The 27,237-nt window shown below is 40.3% G+C and overlaps 1 protein-coding gene across 2 annotated transcripts in view; it reads left to right on the top strand.

Annotated features, from left to right (window-relative positions):
* ptprz1a (protein tyrosine phosphatase receptor type Z1a) overlaps positions 1–27,237 on the top strand; it is a 144,390-nt gene that overhangs the window by 20,892 nt on the left and 96,261 nt on the right. For both annotated transcript variants that reach the window (XM_075469295.1, XM_075469293.1), the window contains exons 2-3: positions 13,026–13,088; positions 20,628–20,807. In XM_075469295.1, the coding sequence (XP_075325410.1) occupies positions 13,026–13,088; positions 20,628–20,807 (243 nt within the window). The remainder of the gene's footprint in view (positions 1–13,025; positions 13,089–20,627; positions 20,808–27,237) is intronic.

Here is a 27,237-nt window from a genome sequence, read left to right as displayed (position 1 = left end):
GCAGCAGCAAAAGCGTAAGTTTAAATGTAGTCCTTTGCAATCACAATAATATTACAGGGGAAACTGCTTGAATGGTAGCCCATTCATTTATTTCATTTAGGTGCAATCTCGCGGGGGAGAAGCACACTTGGTAGCAGCTTAAGATGAAATATAAAAACATTGTTCAAACAGGTGAGACCTCAGCATGGAGGTACCTCATTTTGATCATGTTTCACACTGTAAAATAAATATTAAGTGGCTATTTGACTGTGCAGTTATTTTATTCCCAACATAATGCTGTTTTCACACACATAAACTATGTCTTCTCATCTATATCATGTTCTGTTAAATAATTAAGCCTATTTAAACTAACACAGACTTCTACTGAGCCAACAGAAAGAAGGCAGATGCCCGTAAAACGGGTGGTGGCCCAGCACCGCCACCTCTAACGGGAGGGCAGTGGCTGAGGGAATCCCTGGAGGGAGTCCACCCCCAAGACATGAGTGCCTTTATAAAATATAATAGGCCTATATATGTCTTTTTTAAGCCTATTCATACAAATATTTATTTGTCTTTTATGTTTTTTTTTCTTTTGTCCCAACAAAATTCTGATGGTGCTGCTCAAAAAGATAATTGTCTGTAAATGCAAAAATCTATGCGCGGTCTGATAACCATCTCCGACGAATATTTAATTCTCCGCACAATAATGCTGCACCTTCATCCACGGGATCGTTGTCAAAAGGACATGCCATGTTCATGAAAAAAGTCATCTCCTACTGTGCCTAAAGGACTTCTAGAAGTAGAAGAACTCACTCTGCTGACTGAATGAATGAGGAAATCAAATGGCGTGTGTGGCTGAAAGAGGGCGGAGACAGAGATAAACTCGAGGTTTCTTGAGGAAAACCTGGTCCCGACCAGGTTAGGTTCAGAGAGTCTGTTACTACTCTTTGTGAAACAGGCTAGAGTTACCCCTCTTTCTCAGGGTTGCGTTACCTCCCTTTGTGAAACGGAAAACTCAGGGTTTCCCTCATTTCAGGGTTAAAGGCATGGTTGGTAATCCTGTTCAGAAACACATTTTGTAATACTGGGTGAAATGGTCCGTCTGTCCTGAGAGAAATCTATACAAGATGTATTTAGAAAAAGGGACGAAAATAATCAGACCTCTGTGGCAGTTGCAGGACTGAGAAAAAGCTGACCAATCCGAGATCAGCGTCCCGCTGATCTCGGATTGGAGCGCCTACAAAAACCAATCAGATGCCTCTGCTTTCTGCCTACGCCCCCCTCTGTCGGCTCCCTGCTCCGTGTGCGCATGCGGTTCTACCGGCTTTGGATGACGCACTGACGGAATGGGGAGGGGGGGGTGGAGCTTAGAGGAGGGGACACTTTCGAATCTTGCTAGCTCTCTTGCTAGCTCTCTAGGATTACCTACCATAGCTTTAATCAACTCAGAGTTTTCACCAAACCTGCTTCGTGAAACGGACCTCTGGACAATTCAGATCACTGCTCAATGATGTGGCAACTGGAAGTTACAGATATTAAAGGAGAACTCCGGGGCATTTGAAGCGCAATCCCTTTGCTAGAGGTTGTCAAAAACTGACAGTAGGACACAGACTGGTGCAAATCGGCGCTCCCTGTGCGGCGATTGCGCTGTTTGCGCAGCCTGTCATGCTAGCCAAATACGTGGTGGCCAAGGGGCAAATTCTAAACCTTCCATGTAAAACAACAACTTGCACACTGCAGAAACGTCACACCACTTTATAAACCATCCGACAATAAAGTCACAAGCCTTACCATCAAAACCATATGCATGGTTCTCACATTACTGGCATGGGGACGTTACAAAACAACTTTATAAACAGCATGTCACTTACCTGTTGTTGGTATGCGCGCGCATGTGAAAGCCCAAGAGTCAATGGACGATACTCCCATATACGAAGCAATTATCTTCTCTAGAACAGCCATGATAAACTATTTAAAACATTACAACAATATTACTGGGCATGAAACAACATGAAGTAATGCTAACCTAGCAGTATATGGTATTGTTGTTGCACTGATTTGAAAACAAATACAAGTCTTGTTCCGGTTGTGAAATCACGTGAGAGTTTCGTTGCATGGATCCGAGTGTTTCCCAATATAAATGTATATAAAGTTACAGAGGTGTAATTGGTTGGATTTGAGTTGATTAATGACATTTACAATTTTTATGGTACCGCAAAATAATTGATAATGCTTTCATTTCTGTGGATCTCACAAGTCTTGCGCTGAAGTCACGTGAGTTTAGTTGCAGGAAGTAGGAACTTCACCGGCAGCGAAGCAAAACATAGCAGTGCTTATGAATCAATGCAACAATACCATATACTGCTTGGTTAGCATTACTACATGTTGTTACATGGCCAGTAATATTGTTGTAATGTTTTAAATACTTGAACGCAGTTTTTCTAGAGAAGATAATTGCTTTGAATATGGGAGTATCGTCCATTGACTCTTTTGGGCTTTCACATGCGCGCGCATACCAACAACAGGTAAGTTGACGTTTCTGCAGTGTGCAAGTTGTTGTTTTACATGGAAGGTTTAGAATTTGCCCCTTGGCCACCACGTATTTGGCTAGCATGACAGGCTGCGCAAACAGCACAAACAGCGCAATCGCCGCACAGGGAGCGCCGATTTGCACCAGTCTGTGTCCTACTGTCAGTATTTGACAACCTCTAGCAATGGGATTGCGCTTCAAATGCCCCGGAGTTCTCCTTTAATACATGATTTATTGCATCTAGGCTGTTGACATGAGCCACTTAATACTTTGTCAGCAACAGCTTAAGATCTCAATTGTGTTTCATATTGAATGTAATGATTTTTTATTTTTTTTTACTGATGTTTCCCTGACAAATGGTGATCCTTTACCGTGAAACAGGAAAGTTTTATTAATGGGCTAAACATAATCAAAAGTTCATGAAACGTGGCACATGTGTTAGAAAAGTACCCCCAGTCTATTTGATATGGATTTAAGTATCCGATAAGGTAAAATGGCACTCACAAATTTCAAGGAAGTGGTCTGGCATTTAACTTTGTAAATAACATGTAAAAAATCTTAGTAACCCATTTGTCTCTGGTTTTTCCTCACTAATAGTGCTTCCTCAGTTTTATATGGTGGGCTCAGTGTGTGTGAGAGAAATTGAGAGAGAGCAAGAGAGACTGCTTGGGATTTTTGGCGTAGTTTGTTTTTGTTCTGTAAAGCCTCTGAGTGACCTCCTCATGGCTGCTGACACTGGACTTCTTACCATCCTCATTCTCCTCAACTTGAGTGTTTTTTGAACACAATCTCCCACACCATCATTATTGACATATTAGCCGCTATTGGATTATCTGACACACCCTTGGACTGGTTTAAATCATATCTCTCTGGCCATATTCAGCTGGTCTCACTCAAAACATTTACAACTGAACTGCCCCCCCTTACTTCTTGTGTACCCCAAGGTTCTGTGCTTGAACCTCTCCCGTTCATTATCTGCCTCCTCAATCTTGGCAATATTTTCAATATATATGACAAGCTCCAACCCTGAATGAGCTGGAAAGCTCTTAACTCTCCTATAAATACCTGTGATTTTACTTTTATTACATGTTGTATGCATTAGTCACCTGCACTTTGTTAACAAATTCTTAAATCTTTTTAAAAAACAAATTTTTACAGTCAGGTCTTTTCTCCAACTGTTTCTCCTGTATACCCAGTTTCTATTAAGAATTTTGAGCAGGTGTCTTTCTTGTCTTTCACTGAAATAGTGCAGCAGGAGGCCATCTTTTTCTCCCTTAGACAGCATCCCCTCTTGTTTTCACAAGGATGTTTTTTCTACCCTTGGGCCATATTTGCGGATTTGATCAATTCATCTCTGATATCTGGCTGTGTTCCTGCTACTTTAAAACATGCTGTGGTAAAGTTCCTCATCAAAAAGACAAATCTTGATTCTACTGTTCTTTCTAATTTTTGGCCTATTTCTAAGCTCAGCTTTTATCTATCGAAGGTCTTGGAAAATTTAATATATAATCAAATGCAGGTATAGCTTGATTTAAGTGGTGTTCTTGCGCCATAGCACAGAAACAGCCCTTTCAAGTTTTTGGTTGCCTGCTTTTAACAGTGGATTCTGGATTCTCTGCTGTCCTGGTACATTTGAGCTTGACGACAGCTTTTTAAACAATCACAACATTCTTTTATCACATCTTGACTTGTGTATCTGCATTAAAGTTACATCCATGAAATTGTTTCCAGCCTTATGTCTCAGGAGTTTCCCTTTCAGTTTAGGTCAGTATTCCTCAACTATGTCCATATTTACTTGTAAGGTACCTTAAGGCTCCATTTTGGGCCCTGTTCCCTTGTCATAATATATATACTTCCTCTAGGGTTCGTTTTTAATAGCCATATCTTTTTTCATTGTTTTGCAGATGATTTACAGATATATCTTCGAATTCAAATTTACAGCTATACTTCCATCCAGGCTCTGTTAAACTTAGAGATTCAATTCAATTCATTTTTATTTATATAGCGCCAAATACAACAAATGTCATCTCAAGGCACTTAGATAGTAAGTCCAATTCAAGCCAATTGGAATTCAATTAATTAATAATCTTCATAATTCATAAAATAATCCAATTCGTTCATATAGAGCCAATTCAAAAATAATTTCCTAGCTAAGAAAACCAACAGAGTGCACTGAAAACGTTTTGTTTTTCGGTCCAATCTCCCGGCCTGAGCGTGCCTGAGGCGACTGTGGAGAGAAACGACTCCCTTTTAACAGGAAGAAACCTCTGGCAGAACCAGACTCAGGAAGGGTGGCCATCCGCCTCGACCAGCTGGGGTTTGAGAAGACAGAAAGGGGGGGAGGGCCGCAGCGGCGGCGGCACTGTAACACCATTCAAAGGATATCTGTTGGAACAGGGAAACACGAGTTAATGACCACAATAATATCACATATACATAAAGAGAGTAAAGTGAGGAAAGGTGTGACAGATGAGGCCCCCCAGCAGTCTAGGCCTATAGCAGCTTAACTATGGGATGTTTCAGGATTACCTGAGCCATCCCTATTCAAGGTAAACACAAGAAACTTGTGCTAACGAAAAAATAAATAATAAAATAAAGGACCAGACTCAGTAAGTAATTCCCTATACTCCCTATATAGATCTGCTCCTCATACCACAACAACCATCTTTTTACAGCCACAAGCTACCTCAGCCTCTCACCAACTGCACACCAGTCACAGCGGGGTGGGGATGCAAACCCTGGTTCGGGTAGGGGGAGATATAAAATCATAGATGGGAATGACATTTTCTTAATTTGTACTAGAACAGACATTTTTGTAAATAATTGTATTTAGTTAATCCACCCTTTTAGATGGGGCAGCTGCCCATCTTCTAACTGGAAAAAATGGCTTGATGACATCACACTTGTTTTGGCCTCATTATGCTGGCTTTCAATCCATTACAGGATCTAATTTTAGTTGTTTTTACTTGTTTTCAAGAGTCTCAAAGACATGGCACCACATTACCAAGATGAACTTGTACAACTTTTACTTGATCCAGAGCACTCAGGTCTATGAATGAATTGCTCATGAATGTCCCTTGATCCAGGCTAAAAGGTTTGTGAGCTTTTTCTGTTGCGGGTCCTAATCTTTGAAACATCTTTATGACATCAGAGCAGCAGTCAGTCATTTTAAAACTTTTTGTTCTTCTCTGTCTTTTTTAATTTCTTCTTTTCACTGGCTTTTTGACTTGATCGAGTGGCATAACTTTGTTTTTATCATGCAATTTTTTGAAATTGTACTATGTTATTTTTAACTCACAATTTTTGCTGTATTAGAAACGGTTAATTATATTTGTACTTGTTCAGCTTGTACAGCACTACACAGAGCTTGGATTTATGGAAGAGTGGCCAAAATAAAAGCTACTACTTACAGAAGTAAATAAGAATGGCATGTGGGAGGTTCCTCAAAAATATGGAAGACGGTCATCTGTTGAGATAAGACGAAAACAGGAGGTCAGGAGGAGGTCCTTTGTTCCCACAGCCATAAGGCTTTTTAACAGTGACTGCTGACATGTTCTTCTCAAATTTATTTATTTATATAGTCATTTATTATTATTATTAGTCGTAGTGTTATTGTTATTATTATTATTATTGTTAATATACAATCATTGTAAATATTTATATTTTGAGCTACTTGACTAATTTGAAATCCCCCCATTGGGGATAAATAAAGTATTTTTCTATTTCTATTTCTATTCTAACAGACTTTATTGGCCTTAAAGGAAAATGTGATGTCTGCCGCAAACCCAACAACTCTCATTACCCTAAGAACACGATCCCCATGATGAAGCATGGTAGTGTCAGCTTCATGTTGTTGGGAAAGTTTTCTTTGACAGGCATTCGGAAACTGGTCAGAATTGAGTAAATGATGGATGGTGCTAAATACAGGGAAATGTAGATAAACATGCAATTCTTCTCTGTTTTTGTATTTTTCCTTGTTTGCTTCAAAATATCAAACAAAGGATTAAAAAATACCCAAATATCTATTCAAATTACAAGTTGTAGGGCAACAAAATAGGAAATATGCCAAGGTGGATGAATAGTTTGTTTTTACAGTGGCTTGCACCTTATATACTAAAAATCTAATCGAATTTAACAAGGATAACAGATGAGTTTTACTTATGTTGTTTTGTGAAGAAAGAATTGATGAGGGCATGCCAGCCATCGTTAGTTAAGAGGGTAAATCAAGTATAAATGTGTCACGGACATGGGAGGACAAAGCCTAAAATCCATAATTTCCTCTGTGTCCTACCCTCTAGTGCTATTCTAAATGAGGTCATCCCTTAAAATAACTATGCATTCCCTCAGCACCATTACAAAATGTGTGTCAGTTGATGAGTTGTCACTGTGCTGATGATGTTGACTCTCTTAAACTGAAGCAGTTTGGTGGCTTAATGAGGATGAAAGAGCAATTAGTTTTTGGCTTCAGACATGTAAGTTCTTAAGGCATGTGCTTCCTGCAGATGTATTCAGGTTTTCTGAATAGTGAACTCAGTCTTTGTTGACCAATGGTTTTTGATGCTGTTGCCGTTACGAACAAATTAAATACTTTTTATTCACTACTACATGCCACACTTTATAGTACAGCTGTGATTTGCAAGATAATTTTATTATGACTCAGGTATAGCAGTAGTAAAATACCTGGTGGTTCCTACAAGACTGTGAAGAGTAACATCTGGGTACTTTTGATGGATGTATTTTGGGGGTAGTTTTTTGCTTTCGTGGGAAGAACAATACTGTAGTCGTGGCAGTATTTCAGAAAATGTGCTAGCTTATTAGCCTGGCTCTGCTAATTCGTGTTTATGATCATAGCAAGTTGTGAAAATTACTCTGAGTTTTCTGCTAGTTGCCTGGTTTGGCTAGCTTGTTACTGCTAGGCAGATTATACAGGAGCATGGCTGCACAGACCACTAGATTGCAAAACAGTTTTCATCATAAAGCCATAAGACCTCTCAACTCCAACACCTGAACATACAGCAGTGCACATCTTTATCCCAGCACTGACCAGGAGTGGCGTTCTTGCCTTACACATACTTGGCTCTGCGGTTAACGTGCAATATTGTTGTAGACATGCACTGGACTTTACTCGATGTACAACTGTTATATATAATGGCCAATATTGTTTATATATATGACGTCTAACCCTAACCTGTCCTGTATTAACTTTCATTAATTTAATTTCAGTTAAATTAAATATTTATAGCACCAAATTACAACAAATGTCATCTCACGGCATTTCAAAGATGCAATCCAATTCAAGCCAATTAGAATCTAATTGATTGTAATCCAATCATAATCAAATCAAATCAAATAAATGAAATTCCAAAATAGTCCAGTTCATACATACAGAGCATGATTTTGTCAAAAAAGTAGCCTAGTTAAGGAAACCAACAGATTGCACTGAAACTTTTCTTCGATCCAATCTCCCATCCTGAGCATGCACGAGGTGACTGGGGAAAAAGGGTGACATCCCTTTTAACGGGAAGAAACAGACTCAGCCAGACAGGAAAGAGGGGAAAACACCATAACACCAGACCAGGGAAACCTGCTGAGAAGGAGAAACCCAAGTTAATGACAACAACAATGTCAAATGTACACGGAGAGTAAAGAGAACTAAGGGAGGAAAATTGTATCATGAGAGGTCCCCCTCAAGGTCCATTCCTATAGATGCAAAACTATGGGATGTTTTAGGGTCACCTGAGCCACCCCTAACTATAAGCTAAACCTAATCTTAAAGTTAGAGAGGGTGTCTGCTTCCTTATATATACTGGCAACTGGTTCCACAAGAGAGGGGCCCGATAACTGGGGCTCTACCTTCCATTCTACTTTTAGAAATGCTAGGAACAACAAGTAGAGGCTTTTCAGAGAATATGTGGGACAGCCCAATAATAAAGAATTACAGGAGTCCAGTCTTGAAGTAACAAATGCATGGACTAGTTTTTCTGCATCACTCTGAGACAAGATGTTCCTAGTTTTGGCAATATTACAAAGGGGAAAGAGGGCGGTCTTAAAAACCTGTTTTACACGTGTGTCAAAGGTTGGATTCTGGTGAAAAATGACTCCAAGGTTCCTCACTGTCATACGAAAAGCCAAGGAAATGCCATCTAGAGTAACTATATAACTCGACAGTTTTTCCCTGAAGGGCTCAGGTCCAGATGCAACAACTTCAGTTTTGTCTGAATAAAGATCTTTATGTCTTTAAGACATGCTTGTTGTCTACCCAACTGATTCGTTTCATCTGGTTTAATAGTTAAGTGTAGCTTAGTATCATAGGCATAGCAATGGAAATTTATGCCATGCTGTCTAATAATGTTACCTAATGGAAGCATGTATAAAGTGAAAAGAATTGGTCCAAACACAGAACCCTGCAGAACTTCATAAAGTACTCTGGTGTGCAAGGAAGATAATTCATTTATAAGGAAAAACTGGAATCTATCAGATAAATATGACTTGAACCAGCCTAATGCAGTTGCTTTAATCTCTATAAAGTCTCTAATAGAATGCTGTGATCGATCATATCAAATGCAGAACTGGCATCCAGGAAAAGCACATACACAAGTCCACAATTAGAAGCTAAGAGGAGATCATTGATAACATTCACCGGTGCTGTGGAATGGAGGAAAACCTCCTTGAACACTCTGGTTGGTTGATGGTTTAAAAGAGACTTTTACTGTTATTTATTCAGAGAGATCGGCTAGACAGAAACGATCTAAATACAAATCAGGTTCTAAAGATACTTCTTAAGCTGCTACTTGTTGATACATGATAATAGTGGGAATGATTCTATTAATCATCTCTCTAAAAGAAACAATTTTACTGGTGTCAAAGCTCATGAAATCATCACTGCTGAGAGTTAAAGGAATACCTGGCTCAACAGAGCTCAGACTCTTTGTCAGACTGGCTACAGTGCTGAAAAGAAACCTGGGATTGTTCCAGCTTTCTTGCAGTCTGCTTTAAAGCATGCAGCTGTGAATTATACCAAGGAGCCAACCTCTTCTGACTGATTACCTTCCTTTTCAGAGGGGCAGTGTTGTACGTATTGAAATTGTAGTGTTGTCAACAAGAGAGGGGAGTTTTGCTGGAGAAAAAATCAGGTAGCCGTCCTCTGTCATATTTGCGCATGGCAGTGAAGAAAAGGATGATGGAATTAATTCTTTAAATCTGTTTACAGCATTCTGTTATAGGCAAGGCAAGGCAAGGCAAGTTTATTTGTATAGCACAATTCAACTACAAGGCGATTCAAAGTGCTTTACAGAGAAATAAAAAGCATGATTTAAATTTTAAACAAAAAAGAAAGAAATAAGAACAATAGATAAAATCAGTAGTTAAAATTATAGACTTATAGTTATATACACCTTCTATATGTAAATTTCTTCTCAGAAACTGTATAGTGAAGTAACGTAAACTGAAAGGTTATCAAAAAAAGGTCAGATAAGACCGGGTTATGAGGGAACACTGTTAACTGTTCACTCTCAATGCCAGAAGTCAGCACAAGATCAAGGGTCTGATTAAGACAGTGAGTAGGTCTGTGAACACTCTGAGAAAATCCATCCATCCATCAATTTTCTATACTCGCTGAATCTGTCAGTCGGGTCACGGGGGGGGGCTGGAGCCTATCCCAGCAGTCATCGGGCAAGAGGCGGGGTACACCCTGGACAGGCCGCCAGTCCATCACAGGGCCACACAGAGACAAACGACCACACTCACTCCTAAGGACAATTTTAGAGACACCAATTAACTGTGGACAGTGGGAGGAAGCCAGAGTACCTGGAGAGAACCCACGCATACACGGGGAGAACATGCAAACTCCACACAGAAAGAACCCAGCTTGGAGTTGAACCTGGAACCTTCTTGCTGTGAGGTGACGGTGCTAACCACCACACCACCGTGCAGCCCACTCTGAGAAAATCCAATATAGTCTAATATAGAATTAAAGTTGATATTTAGGCTGCCATTTTCAACATCTACATGAATATTAAAGTCACCCACTACAATGACTTTATCTGTACTCAGCACTAACTGGGATAAAAACTCTGAGAATTCAGACAGAAACTCAGAATAAGGGCCAGGTGGACGATACACAACAACAAACACAAGAGGTTTCTGTGATTTCCACTTTGGGAAAAACTGAGAATCAGAGATTCAAAAAAACCTCAAACTAATCTTGGGTCTGGGACTGATTAGTAACCCTGATCTGAAGATAGCTGCCACTCCTCCTCCTCTGCCTGTGGTTCGAGGAACGTGAACATTTAAAGAGTCAGAGGGAGCTGATTCATTAATGCTAACATGATCCTCCTGCTGCAGCCAGGTTTCTGTAAGACAAAATATATCAATATGATGATCACAGTTCAACTTATTCACTAACAGACTTTGAAAGGAGAGATCTGATATTCAGTAAACCACATTTAATAGTTTGATTTTTTTGTTCAGTTAAAGTTTTTGTTTTAACATTTTAACACATGCTGTTTTCTTGTACTTTCACTTACTGTTTTGTTGTGCTTTAGCACATTACAAACCACTTGGTAAAGTTTGGTTAGATAATGAAAATAAAAGTTTGAGACAAAGCAGTTAAAATTGGGCTTTCATTAAAATGAACACTGTTATGATTTTTCTCAAAAAAACATCCTTTTCGTATATTACTGGTTTCTGAATCCAGTCCTCTAAACTCAACCTACAAAATGTGCTGGAACACAAACCAGATGCCCTTTTGAAGTACATATTTTTGCTGGATGGCAATAAATAAGATATAGATTTAATCTTCATCAGAATGAGAACAAAGTTTTCTTTTTTGTGGCTATTTTGCCGTGAGACTTTCTTACATCAGATTAAACTAATTCTGAAAGTCATTCTGAATGCCGGTCCAAGATATTGTTGTGCAGAAACCTTTCAATCAGTGGCTGCATGCTTTATGCAGGGCTTTATTCAGCTGTTTATACATCCTGATAGATGAAGAGTCACTTGTAGTGTTCAGATTACAGCACATCAGTCACTGACACTTCATACAGCAGCAATTAGTCTAGGTGCCAGAGCATGGAGGAGAAAGATGAGCTCAGATAATAATCCTGTTTATAATGAGCACTGAGGGAACGAGAGGGAACATGTTTTTCCTGACTAAACACACACTCACACACAGGTATTGGTATAATCCTGGATTAACCTCTTGGATAACCTCTGATTACAATTAGTTTGAAACCCCTAATGAGTCCCAGAGCACTTGGAATTTCCATTATTTCCCCAGAAGCCAACACATCCTTTAGACCCAAAATATTATCTAATCGTTTGAAAATTTGCCAGTTTCTCATTTCTCTGTGATACTAAATTAAGCATTTTTAGAAGTCTAACTGTTTCTCAGAGAAAGCAAGGAAAACATTAAATTGAGATACCGGGGACAAATTTCTAATTTACACATCAGACATTGTGATTTGAAAATTATTCTCTGAAGCCTTATAGCATGTCTGTAATGGTAGAGTACAAACTTGACTGAGGTTCTTTGAGTTTAAATTATGTAATGTAAAGGAACCTTAAAAAAAGAATACCATGCAAAACTGTAATGGTCTTAAAACCAGAGTACCTGTAATAACAGGATCACACAATACAGTCTAGTATAGAGTTGCTGATTACACACAGCATTGGAGAACATTTTTAACATTATGGTTTGTAATTATGATGCAATTACATTGAGAGGCCTATGGGCAGTTGCCCATTATGGCCAGTTGATACTTGAAACTCCAGTGTAACTGTTAGAATCTGAACCCTAAAGAGATGAAAGCTGCATGTTACTTTGAGAGAGTCCTTGTAAAGTCAACACACTCAAGCAGGCATGAAGAATTTAATAAACCTTTGTTGACGTATCGATCAGGAGCAGGCAGGTGTTCCCAGTCACTGTTTACTCTGTTTGGTTTCCATTTTCGCCATAACAGCGACAGAGTTCAAAACCATCTTTCTGTTCTAACCCTCCTCACTGCATTAAAGGGATAGTTCGCCTCTTTTGACATGAAGCCGTATGACATCCCAAGCGATGTGAGGTCTGACTTTCGATCTGACTTTAGATCGGGGTTGATGTCGGAGTAGTCCGACACTAGTAGGTTGTGTAGCTCCTTAGTGTGTGCCGGGTTTAATTTGCAGATTCTAGTACTGCCGATAACCACCTCCACCTCTCAGAGAAATAGCTCCATAGAAATGTGAAAGGTGCACAGGTTGGCAGCAGCTCTTGTAGCAGCTAAAATGTCACTAGCATAACATGTAATACAAGTAAAATCTCTAAAAGTGCAAATTATGGATTTCATTTTTGTAAGGCCAGTGTCTAATGGCCATATAAGGTTGACTGTTAGCTACATTTATTGAAACAAAGACGTGACTAAGTAGTAGCTTAACTCATTTTTCTACATTGATTTGCTAAAAAAGTAATCATTACATCTAATGCATCTAAGAAGCTGTCACAAACAAACAACAGTGATAATCTTTCTTTTTCTTGCAGCTGAAGGATATGCATACAGGAATCAGCGCAAGTTCTCAGAAGACATCGACTGGTCATATGCAGGTAGGTCTCACAAGAACAATTTAAGGTTTAAAAAAGTAGTTCATGTTTGAAAGGCACACAGAGGAACTCTATTAAGACAACCAGCAGACAACACTTTCCTTCCTGTATATGTAACTGTAAGAAGAAGCTGTCAGTGAACAGATTAGGATATTTTGCTTTTCAATTCGATTCAGTTTATATAGTGCCAAATCACAACAAATGTCATCTCAAGGCACTTCAGTGACACAGTCCAATTCAAGCCAATTAGAGTCCAATTCACTCAGTGGGTCTACATGATGAGATTAATTCAGTTATAGCTATAGTTGGGTTATGCTCCTTATTTGAGCAAGGGTAATTATCCTTGGATATATGGTGGTGAATGAATCTAATCATAGGCACAAACAGTGTCATATCTCGGTACGATAGGTGGCGCTGTACCCATTTCAGCTATTGCTAATAGAGCCACTTCCGGTTGACCTCTTCACCACCAACAACAACAACAAATTCAGGCATTCGAGAAAGATGGCGAACGAAGGGCAAGATGAAGCTACTTGCCTCTACATTTTGTTTGTGATGAGCATGGTTATTGCACAAACGCGATGCACAACGACACATTCTCCATCGCGTTGTTTGTTTCTTTCCGACGGCGGCGACAACAACAACAGTAATATCGTCCCCTTTGACTTCCGATTCACGACCCCAGGAAAAAATCTCGAGCATGCGCAGAACGCAAAGTCAAATTCACCACGTGCTGCACCATCTACAAGCACGCATGCGTGAGTAACCCGATCCGATCTAATTTCTTTCAGATTGAGGTGTATACATGAATTTAATAACTCAGTCTTATTGTAATTTAGCTCTTAATCCGATTTTTACTGTGCCATGTAACCCCACTGACTGTAATCATAATCCAATCAAATCCAATTAATTAAATAAAAAAATATTTCAATTCATACCTCGAGAGCCAATTCAAAAATAATTTCCAAGCTCAGGAAATCAACAGATTGCACCGACAATTCTCATCTGTCCAATCCCTCGTCCTGAGCATACATGAGGCAACTGTGGAGAGAAACGACTCCCTTTTAACAGGAAGAAACCTCTGGCAGAACCAGACTCAGGAAGGGTGGCCATCCGCCTCCACCAGCTGGGGTTTGAGACAACAGAAAAGAGGGGACAACAAACACCGTAACACCATTCAAAGAATACCTGAGAAAGAGAAACACAAGTTAATGACAACAATGAGGTCAAATCTAGGCCAATAGCAGCTTAACTATGGGATGTTTCAGGATCACCTGAGCCATCCCTTACTATAAGCTTTATCAAAAAGAAAAGTTTTAAGCCTAATCGTAAAGTTAGAGAGGGTGTCTGCTTCCCGGATATATACTGGCAGCTGGTTCCAAAAGAGAGGGGCCTGATAACTGAAGGCTCTGCCTCTCATTCTACTTTTAGAAACTCTGGGAACCACAAGTAAACCTGCAGTTTGAGAGCGAAGTGCTCTGTTGGGAAAATATATAACAATGAGATTTTTAGTATCTGATGGAGCTTGGTCATTAAGAACTTTACATGTGAGGAAAAGCATTTGAAATTCTATTCTGAATTTAACAGGGAGCCAATGAAGAGAAGCTAAAACTGGAGAAATATGATCTCTCCTGTTTGTTCTCATCAGAACTCTGGCTGCAGCATTTTGGATCAGATGGAGGCTTTTCAGAGAATTTGTCGGACAGCCCAATAATAAAGTGTTATAGTAGTCCAATCTTGAAGTAACAAATGCATTAAAAAGTTTTTCTGCATCACTCTGAGACAGGATGTTCCTGATTTTAACAATATTACGAAGGTAAAAGAAGGCAGTTCTAAGACCTGTTTTATACGTCCATCAAATGATAAACCAAATTCTATTCAGTTTTCAGTCTTCAGTTTTGTCTGAATTGAGAAGGAGAATGTTCTGAGTCATCTAAGTCTTTATGTCTTAAAAACATGCTTGTGGTCTGACAAACCTATTGGTTTAATCTGATCTCATAGATAAGCACAGCTGATTCTTCGTTTATAAGAACAAACTGGGATCTAGCATAGATAAGTACAGTGTATCATCAGCATAGAAGATTACCTAATGGAATCATATATAGAGGGAAAAGAATTGGTCCAAGCACAGAACCCTGTAGAATTCCATGACTTACTCTGGTGTGTGAGGAAGATTATTTGTTTACATGAACAAACTGGAATCTATTGGATAGATATGACTTTAACCAACCGAATCCAGTTACTTTAATCCCAATAACATGTTGATGCTTCTGTAACAGAATGTTGTGATCAGTCGTATCAAATGCAGCACTGAGATCCAACAGAACAAGCATAGGCATAAGTCCGCTATCAGAGGCTAAGAAGTGACCATTGGTAACTTCAGGGTTCCCGCTGGGTCTTAAAAAGTCTTTTCTTTAAATCTAAGGCCTTAAGACTTGACCACATATTGGTCAATGGGTTAATTGATAAGTAGCTAGATAACTGTCAAGGCACACTAACGTTTCCCTTTTTCTCTGTAAACCACATATCATATGCCCTATGAACTCTTCATGAATAAGATTATTTTGGTTATTAATGTGTTTATCAAGTTTGTCTCTATGTGGCCCTGTGATGACTGGCGACCCGTCCAAGGTATACCCCGCCTCTCGCCCAATGACAGCTTTATTTATTAATTTTTTTGAGGAAATGTGACCTCTGACCTTTCATTTATAGGAGTATGCCCATTCGCAGAAAAAATAGGTAAATAAAAGTTACACAATAGGCGAGTGGGGAAAAAAATATAATGAATAATTATTGACAGTTTCTGTAAGCTTTCTTTGATTAAATACAGACCAAATTCTGTGATATTATATTGTTAATGAGACGCTTGGTTGTAACATTCAACTGTTTATTGCTGGAAGTGAAAACACATTTTCATCATGTAAGATGAACGATTCATCTTGGAAGTTAAGAATGAGGGGAAAGAGAGAAAAATGAGAGGAGAAGTTTGACATGTTCACAACTTGGTAAGCATTCACTTAAATATGTTATTTTTACAGCAAAAGAAGCGTGTTTAAAATAACCCCAATTAATTATTTGGAGACTTATAGACTTTAATGTGTTTTAATTACCTTCTCTTACTAAATAAAGTTGTAAAAGCTTAGTTTAAAAATATTTAGATTGAATAAAATTCCACTTCGTCACCTCTAACACACCGCCCCTCAGTGAGCCCAGACACCAACTGAGAAGATCCCATTCAACAAAACAATCAGACAAATCAAATTCGTCACTTTGATCATAATACAAAATGCTTTGTTATATCACCCAACCATTAGCGGCAGTTTTATACATTTTTCAGATTAAAGATTAACATTTTACCAGTAATAGCTGTAAAAGATATCAAAACAAATAATACCAAGCTAAACAATACAATTCAACAAAAATAAAAGGGAGCTCAAATACCTGTATGTAAACAAATATATATAAGTACAGGCACTTCATCGCCTCTCACACACACCTTTAAAAGAGAGGGGAAGACAGCAACGGTTTGAGAGGCTATGCAGGCGCAGTTAGCTTAGCTCAAATCGTAACTGACAAACTGCGAAGTACCTTTAGTTTATCAGTTAACAATGTAAAGTTTTTTGTATCATATTACTATAATTTATCAGTTTTAATCCGTTAATTTTTTAATTAAAAAAACCTTGGGCTTAAGGTTTAGAGGAGCGGGCTCGTACTGTTTGTCACAGGACTGGAACCCTGCACCCAGTCTCCATGCAAGTTTGTGGAGCAATTCAATTCAATTCATTTTTATTTATATAGCGCCAAATACAACAAATGTCATCTCAAGGCACTTAGATAGTAAGTCCAATTCAAGCCAATTGGAATTCAATTAATTAATAATAATCATAATTCATAAAATAATCCAATTCGTTCATATAGAGCCAATTCAAAAACAATTTCCTAGCTAAGAAAACCAACAGATTGCACTGAAAACTTTTTGTTTTTCGGTCCAATCTCCCGGCCTGAGCGTGCCGGAGGCGACTGTGGAGAGAAACGACTCCCTTTTAACAGGAAGAAACCTCTGGCAGAACCAGACTCAGGAAGGGTGGCCATCCGCCTCGACCAGCTGGGGTTTGAGAAGACAGAAAGGGGGGGAGGGGGGAGGGGGGAGGGGGGGAGGTCCGCAGCGGCGGCGGCACTGTAACACCATTCAAAGGATATCTGTTGGAACAGGGAAACACGAGTTAATGACCACAATAATATCACATATACATAAAGAGAGTAAAGTGAGGAAAGGTGTGACAGATGAGGCCCCCAGCAGTCTAGGCCTATAGCAGCTTAACTATGGGATGTTTCAGGATTACCTGAGCCATCCCTATTCAAGGTAAACACAAGAAACTTGTGCTAACGAAAAAATAAATAATAAAATAAAGGACCAGACTCAGTAAGTAATTCCCTATACTCCCTATATAGATCTGCTCCTCACACCACAACAACCATCTTTTTACAGCCACAAGCTACCTCAGCCTCTCACCAACTGCACACCAGTCACAGCGGGGTGGGGATGCAAACCCTGGTTCGGGTAGGGGGAGAAATAAAAGAGGTAAGATAAGCGGGAATGGGATTCAAACCCTGGTTCGGGTAGGGGGTAATGAAAGTATAGAGGGTGCCAGAGGTGGAGGCAGAACAAGACACACTAGCAGACACACTATCGGATTCAACAGACCTAACTATAAGCTTTATAAAAAAGGAAAGTTTTAAGCCTGGTCTTAAAAGTGGAAAGGGTGTCTGCTTCCCGGACATTTACTGGCAGCTTATTCCACAATAGAGGGGCCTGATAACTGAAGGCTCTGCCTCCCATTCTACTTTTAGAAACTCTGGGAACCTCAAGTAAACCTGCAGTTTGGGAACGAAGTGCTCTGTTAGGAAAATATCTTACAATGAGATCTTTAAGATATGATGGAGCTCGGTCATTAAGAGCTTTATATGTAAGGAGAAGAATCTTAAATTCTATTCTGAATTTAACAGGGAGCCAATGAAGAGAAGCTAAAACTGGAGAAATATGATCTCTCCTGTTAGTTCTCATCAAAACTCTGGCTGCAGCATTTTGGATCAACTGAAGGCTTTTCAGAGAATATGTGGGACAGCCCAATAATAAAGAATTACAGTAGTCCAATCTTGAAGTAACAAATGCATGAATTAGTTTTTCTGCATCACTCCGAGATTAGATGTTCCTGATTTTAACAATATTACGAAGGTGAAAGAAGGCAGTCCTAGAAACCTGTTTTATATGCGAGTCAAATGATAAGTTCTGGTCAAAAATAACTCCAAGGTTCCTCACTGTAGAACTAGAAGCCAAGGAAATACCATCTAGAGTAACTATATAGCTAGACAATTTCTCCCTGAATCGCTCAGGTCCAAAGATAACGACTTCAGTTTTGTCTGAATTTAGAAGCAGACAGTTCTGAGTCATCCAGGTCTTTATGTCTTTAAGACATGCTTGTAGTCTGACCAACCTATTGGGTTCATCTGGTTTTATAGATAAGTACAGCTGAGTATCATCAGCATAGCAATGGAAATTTATGCCATGCTGTCTAATAATGTTACCTAATGGAAGCATGTATAAAGTGAAAAGAATCGGTCCAAGCACAGAACCCTGGGGAACTCCACGACCCACTCTGGTGTGTGAGGAAGACTCTTCATTTACAAGAACAAACTGAAATCTTTCAGATAAATATGACTTAAACCAGCCTAATGCAGTTCCTTTAATCCCAATAACATGTTCAAGTCTGTGTAATAAGATACTGTGATCGACCGTATCAAATGCAGCACTGAGATCCAACAGGACAAGCACAGACACAAGTCCGCTATCAGAGGCTAAGAGGAGATCATTGGTAACTTTCAGCAGTGCAGTTTCTGTGCTATGATGCACTCTGAATCCTGACTGAAACTCTTCAAACAGATTATTTCTGTGTAAGTGATCACAAAGCTGAGCTGCAACTATTTTTTCAAGAACTTTAGACATAAAAGGGAGATTGGATATAGGTCTATAATGAGCCAACACTTCTGAGTCAAGAGTAGGTTTTTTAAGTAAAGGTTTAATTACAGCAACCTTAAAAGTCTGAGGTACATATCCTGTCAACAAAGACAGATTGATCAAATCCAATATGGAAGTGTCAATTAATGGGAAAACCTCCTTGAACAGTCTGGTTGGAATTGGGTCTAAAACACAAGTTGATGGTTTAGAAGAGACTATTGCTGTTGTTAGTTCAGAGAGATCAACTGGGCAGAAGCCGTCTAAATATAAATCAGGTTCTAAAGATACTTCTAAAGCTGCTGTACTTGATGATACATCACTGATAATAGTGGGAAGGACTCCATCAATCTTCTCTCTGATAGAAACAATTTTATTAATAAAGAAGCTCATGAAATCATCACTGCTGAGAGTTAAAGGAATAACTGGCTCAGCAGAGCTCGGACTCTTAGTCAGACTGGCTACAGTGCTGAAAAGAAACCTGGGATTATTCTTATTCTCTTCTATCAATGATGAATAATAAGCACTCTTGAGTGGGCCACCTGGAGTGTGCTGCCAGTGCATAGTAAGGGGTAGTTTGACCGCAGGGAGCGTGTTTTGCAACATAAGCCGCAATATCTCGCCCAATAGTAGGCAATGCTCTACTGTAGAAGATGGGGGGAAATGACCACCCACCAGGAGACCCTGCACTTAAAGGGGAAGTTAGTTTTTTTTTTTTAAACCTGGACCTTATTTCTGGCATAAAATACATTGACAAGTGAGGTGTCAGGTGTGCTGCTTCCCGATGGTTCATCAGCTAATCTAATAGATTTTATTTTATTGCATCTTGCAAAGCGCAATTGTTGCTTTCTTTTCTTTGAAAGTTGCAGTGTTATGGGGCATTTTTGGAGACTAAACACAGGAGCATCATAGTCCACCACGTGATGCGTCTGAGCGAATCACGTTAGCAGAAACGAGCAGTAGCCAATGAGATTTTGTCATTAGCTATAAATCCGCTTTTAGGCATTCACGATTGGTTACTGATAGAAAGGAAGTGCCATTATTTGGGTGACATATCATTTAGCAGGAGACTCAGAGCTTTACAACGATACCGGTCATGACACACTTCAGTAAATAGACGAAGCTCGGCATGGCGCATTGGAATGCTAAATTTTGGGTAAATTAAGGCAAAACGTACTGCCGCGAGTAAACAAAATGTAATAAAATAAACATTTTAATTTATGTTTTCAACGTTTTCTTTATAGCAGGTTGAAAGAACACATATTGAAGGAGTAGACTGGCCCAAAATCTCAAAATTTACCACTGCATGAAAAATCACTGTTTTTGCCTGCCGTGTCTCGCCTTAAGCTACAAGCTTCCTTACCTGTAAACAGTAGACTGGGTCTCCTTTCCATCAGACAAATTGACTACCATCAAGCGCCTATGGATGGTTGGACAGGTCATTCCAGAGGCTAGTTCCTTATCCTTACAGCTTTTGAGAGGCTTGCATGGCCACAAGCTCATTTAAACTTTTCATGTATTCCCTCCAGGAACATTAAACCAAAACAACTGGGCCAAGAAATTTCCATCCTGCAGTAATGCCAAGCAGTCACCTATCAACATTGAGGAGAGCCTGGCCCAGGTGAAGCTGCAATACCAGAAGCTGAAGTTTGATGGTTGGGAGAGTCTGACAAGCAACAGGACAATAATCAAGAATGATGGCAAGACAGGTAAATGTGGCTACACAATGTGCAACATTAGCCATTGTGTAAATTCACTGTAAGCTACACTGTGAAAAAAGCCTTTGATGAACTTAGCAATAGTATGATTATCTTCTTCAGATAAACTGTAAATGGACTGGATTTATATGGCGCTTTTTCAGTCTTGTTAACTTTTCGATGCACTTTAACATTACCCATTCACAGTTTTTTCTGTCATAAACACACAGATTGGACAGAACTTCAGGTTCAAACTTCGGGGTTCAGTGTCTTGTTCAAGCACACTTATGCATATGGTCCGAGGGAGCTGGGGATCAAATTCAATCAGTTTGACAGAAGACTACTCTTAAACCTGAGTAGCAACCTCCCCCCTATAACACCATTATGAGTATCCAACCATGTGTGGTATAGTAAATTGAATTATATTTATGTTTTATGTCCACTCTGAAGGTCCCTTATTATAGCACAGTTATTGGGTCACAGTTTTGGTTGGAGTAATAAATCTCTTCACAGATCTTAGACAGTTAACCATGAAATTAGTTCAGTAAGACAACTCACACGTTAATGTTCATAGACTTTAATTTAAGTATATGATTTGAGTTTGGGATCTAGGTTCTGGATGTCGAGTATTGGATTGGTCCAATGTTGGCTGTGAAAGGGCATCTGACAACCAGGGAAAGACCTGGTGAAAGCCTGGAGAGACTGCTTACTGCTGGAGGGAACAGACCCCAAAGGGGCCAGTATGAGTTAGCTTACCATAGCCTACTTGTTGGAGTTATCATTAAACAATGACAAAGCTCCACCCAACAATAGAAATACCCCTTGAGTCTACTAGAGTGGGGGCACAAGAACACTCACTGATGAACCACACTGCAACTGATCTTGGAATGGAAACAATGATGAACCAAACGACCAGCACAGCAGATGAAGGAGCAACAGAATACAAGCTTCAGCGCTGTGTCTGTAGCTGGGAGAAGGTAATATATGAAAGGGGGCTCAAGGCCCATCAGGATTAAAAGTGCCTGGCAAAGCATAGCAAGAGGCCCCACATTGACTTCATCAGAGGTAGTGCAAATCAGTCAGGTGAAGCCCAGTGTCAGAAAAGCACCACAGTCCACAAGGTATGGGAACCGCACTATTGGTGAGCTGACTGAGTGAACGCTGGCGCGTTTAGCTGCCGCTGCTCTCCTGTTCTTTCTTTTTCTCCTCCCTACTGCTGTTCCCGGGTTCCTCTCCCTCACTCATCATGTGGATTTACCTGACTGTGAGGTTTGTACTCCTCTGGACTGTCCTGTCTATCATATTAAATCTATTGTCAGCCTTACTCCAATACACTGCTGCTGAGCTCCTCCAGCTTCGGTTCCATCCACCTGATCCTGCACCGATACAGCGCCTCTGCCTGGACATCCCTCGTCCACCATATCGGAAATACATCCACTGCGGTTCTCGTCGAAGCTACCACATCGATGACACCACCGCCATAAACTCTATCTGGTCCACGACTCGCCATCGACTGCAAAACTCCGGCCGCAAAGTGGACCACAGTGTGTTAGTTCGCTTACCCAGAGCGGCGGCTAACGTTATCTCTTCCAATGAGCACAGCAACGTCAAAGTTGGATTATTCAACATCCGCTCCCTGACAAGCAAAGGACATCTGCTGCAGGACCTCCCCCTCGACCGCATGTATGACTTTTTATGTCTAACTGAGACATGGCAACAACCTGAGGATTTTTCCCAGCTTAATGAAGCTATACCTGCTGGAATTTTTTTTTTTTTTTTTTTTATGCCTTTAATGGATAGACAGTTGGAGAGAGAGACAGGAAGCAGAGAGATGGGGAAGACATGCAGCAAAGGGTCGTCCAGTGCTGGACTCGAACCGGGGCCAGCTGCAGCGAGGACTGTAGCCTTTGTATATGGGGCGGCTGCTTAACCCACTACGCCATCGACTGCCCCAATATACCTGCTGGATTTGTATACCCCTGTCAGCCCCGCCTCACCAGAAGAGGAGGAGGTATCGCAATAATCTACCGCAATACATGGAAGGTCTCGTCTGTCACAGTGACAGCATATTCATCTTTTGAATCCACTGCTCTTCAACTGAATGGTCCGACTCCAACTATTTTAGCCACTGTCTATCGTCCACCTAAGCCAAACAAGGATTTTATTAATTTCTTTTATGCTTTTCTCACCCATCTCACCTTGCTCTCCTCCAATATATTTCTGCTTGGTGATTTTAATATCCATATGGACAACTACAATCAGGCTCTCTCAAAGGATTTTACATCTTGCCTGGACAGTTTTGATTTTAAACAGTACATTGACTTCCCTACCCACTCTAAAGGCCATATTTTAGATCTTGTTTGCTGCTCTGGTATCCTCTAAACTCCTCTAAACTGTTCTGCTGATGAACTTCCCATTTCTGATTACATGTTAAAGGGATAATCCGGAGTAAAATGCACTTTAGATCAATTTACGGGATGTTGGGAGTACATACGTTGAGTTGACATCAAAATCATGTCATTCGGATGTGTTTTGAGAATTTCGATTTGACCGTTTTTAGCCAAAAGTCGTTAGCCTGGAAGTGATGAGGGCATCGAGTATCGCCGCTACAAAACGCTATTTTTATACCTCTTCTACAGCTCCAAACAACATAACACTTACGTGGTAGTGACATGCTGTTTATAAAGTTGTTTTGTAACATCCCCATGCCAGTAATGTAAGAACCATGCATATGGTTTTGATGGTAAGGCTTGTGACTTTATTGTCGGATGGTTTATAAAGTGGTGTGACGTTTCTGCAGTGTGCAAGTTGTTGTTTTACGTGGAAGGTTTAGAATTTGCCCCTTGGCCACCACGTATTTGGCTAGTATGACAGGCTGCATAAACAGCGCAATCGCCGCACAGGGAGCGCCGATTTGCACCAGTCTGTGTCCTACTGTCAGTATTTGACAACCTCTAGCATTGGGATTGCGCTTCAAATGCCCCGGAGTTCCCCTTTAAGTCAAACAGAATAATGTCAGAATCATTATGGGGTATAATGTATATATTTATTTATGTTTGCTTCAAAGTAATTAAATATACAATCCATTAGTCAAGCAAACTTGATTGGAATAACAGCGGACTATTTTACGAAACTCCTACAACAGGTGTGGATCACTCGTAAATTCTGTTCATATCTGAAAGAAAACGTAAAATACTTGGTTCTGGGATTGGTGAATGCGCAAATTCTCTTAAATCACTCGTACGCACAATTTAAGAACAAATCTGTGCGTACGAACGGTCCTTGCATGAGGCCCATTGACTCATTCTCCACTTTCAAAGCCCATCTGAAAACCCATCTTTTTAAACAGGCCTACTCCCTCTAACTCTCTTTGCTCTTAGTGATTTTAATTATTTTTAATTAAAAATTAAACCAAACCAGGTGCGACACCACCGATTCTGGAAAGCCCAGAGCCAATCCAGCCACAGACAGCAGAAGAGAGGAAGATGAATGGTAGAAAGCCTGAGATTTTCTGGCCTAAATCATGCCAAAAGAAAGAATGGGCAACCATTAACTCAGACCTTGTCCAGCTAATCGAATGTCAGGAGGAGGGGATAATCTAATACCTATGGTACAGAGATATTCTAGATGAGAAGCAAGGACACCAAAACAACCTCCAGCACAACTGAAATCCAGATGCCAGTAACAGATTGATAAAGTTGTGAAAGAATGTAGAAGCCTTAAGAAGATAGCTACACAAATTGAAAGAAAGCGTCTTGAGGCACTGCAGTGTGAGAACAAAAAAGCTTGAGAAAGAAACAGAAAAAGAAGGCGCGAACAAAGACATATTTCTATAGATAGCCCTACAACTTTGTGAAGAACCTCTTTGGCAAAGAAAAATCTGGCACCTGCACAGTACCTGGACATGGAAGTGTGGTGGTCCAAAGACTGTCAAAATACCTGATAAACAACAACTATATTGACTTCTCAATGCAGAAGGCAGGGATAGGTGGTTCTTCCGGATGCTTGGAGCATACAAGTACTATCTGGCACCAGCTGCAGGCAGCCAAAAAGGAAAAGACAAATATGCCTCTAGTCTTCTTAAACCTTGCTAACGCCTTTGGATCAGTGCCACGTCAAATGTTGTGGAATGCTTTCAACCTCTTCGATGTTCCAGAGGCAATGACAATGTTTTGTGTAACAGTACAGGGAACTACCACCTGGCAGCATGTTGAGATTGGCATAATGGCAGGCTGTAACAATTTCCCTCTAACTTTCACAATGGCAATGTGACTTATAATTAGAGCATCATAATGGGTCGTTGGGAGGGGAGCTGTTGACCAATGGGACTCACCTCCCACTAATCAGGGCATACATGAACGTCTTCACAATAGTTACAACAACAAAAGCGTGCACCAAACGCCTGTTGGATAAGCTGCAGGAGAACATCAGTCTTACACGAATGGCATTTAAACTGTCACTGTTCTATCTGGGAAGTTGAAGCTGTACTGCTTTAAATTTGGTTTTCTGCGCCCAGCAATTGGAAAAGGGCTACATCAAAGGAACTCTGGCAACTGGTGGTGGAGGAAGTGCGACACCAGGAGAAAGCAGCCAGGTGTCCGAGAGCAGTCTCACAAGCCCAGGAAGGCTTGAGCAACCCTCAAACCCATCCTGGTGATTTGCAAGGCAAGCTTAACACAAGGTAGATACACTTGGCCCCACAGGCCCCAAGGTGCTTGGCTGCAACACTCAAAGACAAAAGAACATCAACCAATGCCACTCCTCTAAACACCGAGGGACAGACAATACAGTTCATCCGAGAAGGAGAGAAACAGCAGACTAAGCCTTCCCCTTCCTATGCAGGCCTACTAGGCACAGCAAGGGACTGGAAAATGTGTGTTGACCTACACCAAAAGCTCACCTTCCCATCTGAAATTGCAAACACCAACCTGTGTCCAGTTCTGGTTCTGAGGTCCAGCTCAAGCCACTGTGTCTTCTTCATTGAGCTGATGGTCCCCTGGGAGGTTACCATCGATGAGGCATTTGTAAGGAAAAACCTGCGGTACACTGGTCTGGCAGCAGAGGCAGATCAGTGAAGTTGGAAGGTAAGAGTGTGTCCAATTGAAGTGGGTTGCAGGGGCTTCATGGCATTCTCCACTACAAGGCTGTTAATGGAGTTGGGAATTAGAGGGCAGGCGCAGCAAAAAATAATCAAAGAACTCTCCACTGTGGCTGAAACGAAAAGATGCAGTATGGGTAGCCAAAGACCACTTCAGTCACAAGGAGACACATGCCCAGTTCTTATCAGCCTGTGGTGGGCCTTCCCCAGCTTAGAGTGTCTTGTGATAAATGGCCAAAACATCCTAGGGTACATAACCGATGATGTGTCGCAGGGGAACTAAGTAGGCACCATCTAAACACCCCAACTCCAAGGACAGTATTCCACAAATTAAAAATCATTATTAAAAATTATTCTTCTTATATCATCTATTCTTCTCCCCTCTGTTCCCACCTAAGGATGGAAGCAGGGAGAGGTAGAGTGTATAGCCTGGTCAGGCACGGGAGTAGGTAGCGCGATCCGGCCCATCTCCCTGACACACCCTTCCTCGCCTTCTCTCTCTTCTCTCTACCACTATTGCTCTCTTCTCTTCTAGCCTCTATTCCCATTTACACCCAAAAACACTCAAACACATCTCCATACAAGATAAGTACTGTGAAAAATTGTTTGGGATTGAAACACCTTGTGCTATTAGCAGAATTACAGTGTCAGAAATGCTACTGTTGCTCTCAAATGCTTTCTCGACACATTTGTGGTGTTTCATGGTCACAGATGTTGTAAAATCATCAAGGAATAATTTCACAGAATTGCGAGTATGAAGTAACAATGTCTTTAGTAATATGCTTTTAGATTTGAAGTAATTAACCCTATGTATGTTCAGACTCGACCAAATACAGTTAAATTTTTTGCATTGTTATACCATTCAAAACGAGATACTAACTATTCTACCTGTTCAAATTCAGCCGACCTATACCTTCTATATATTAGAATTTCCAGCTGCATAGATGGAATGCATATTCCCATGAAGGTTGCTTCAGTAATTGAAGGAGACTGTAAATAGGAAGTCATTCCACAGTATTAATGTGCAGGTAGGTGTACTTTGTAGCTTCTACCAGCTTACTGCATGGAATTATTGGCCTACTTCACAGTACATCTACTGCAGCTAATTATTGTAATGCACTGTGAAGATCATATGTGATACAGGCTATATTATCCTGGGTCCTTGCATGACTCCAGAATTCTTTGTGAATCTACATTGAGTGCTAGACTTGCTTGTGGTGAATTTGGTATTTGGTATTTTATTAAGATCCCCATTAGCTGATAAACATATCAGCTACTCTTCCTGGGGTGAATAAATAAAGGACGGCTATATCCTGCCATTTTTAAGCAATATCCTGTTTCCTC

Source organism: Odontesthes bonariensis, chromosome 7, assembly GCF_027942865.1.
Source record: "Odontesthes bonariensis isolate fOdoBon6 chromosome 7, fOdoBon6.hap1, whole genome shotgun sequence".
NCBI lineage: Eukaryota > Metazoa > Chordata > Actinopteri > Atheriniformes > Atherinopsidae > Odontesthes > Odontesthes bonariensis.
Note: the sequence above shows the minus strand (reverse complement) of the source record. Positions and strands in the feature narration are given on the sequence as shown.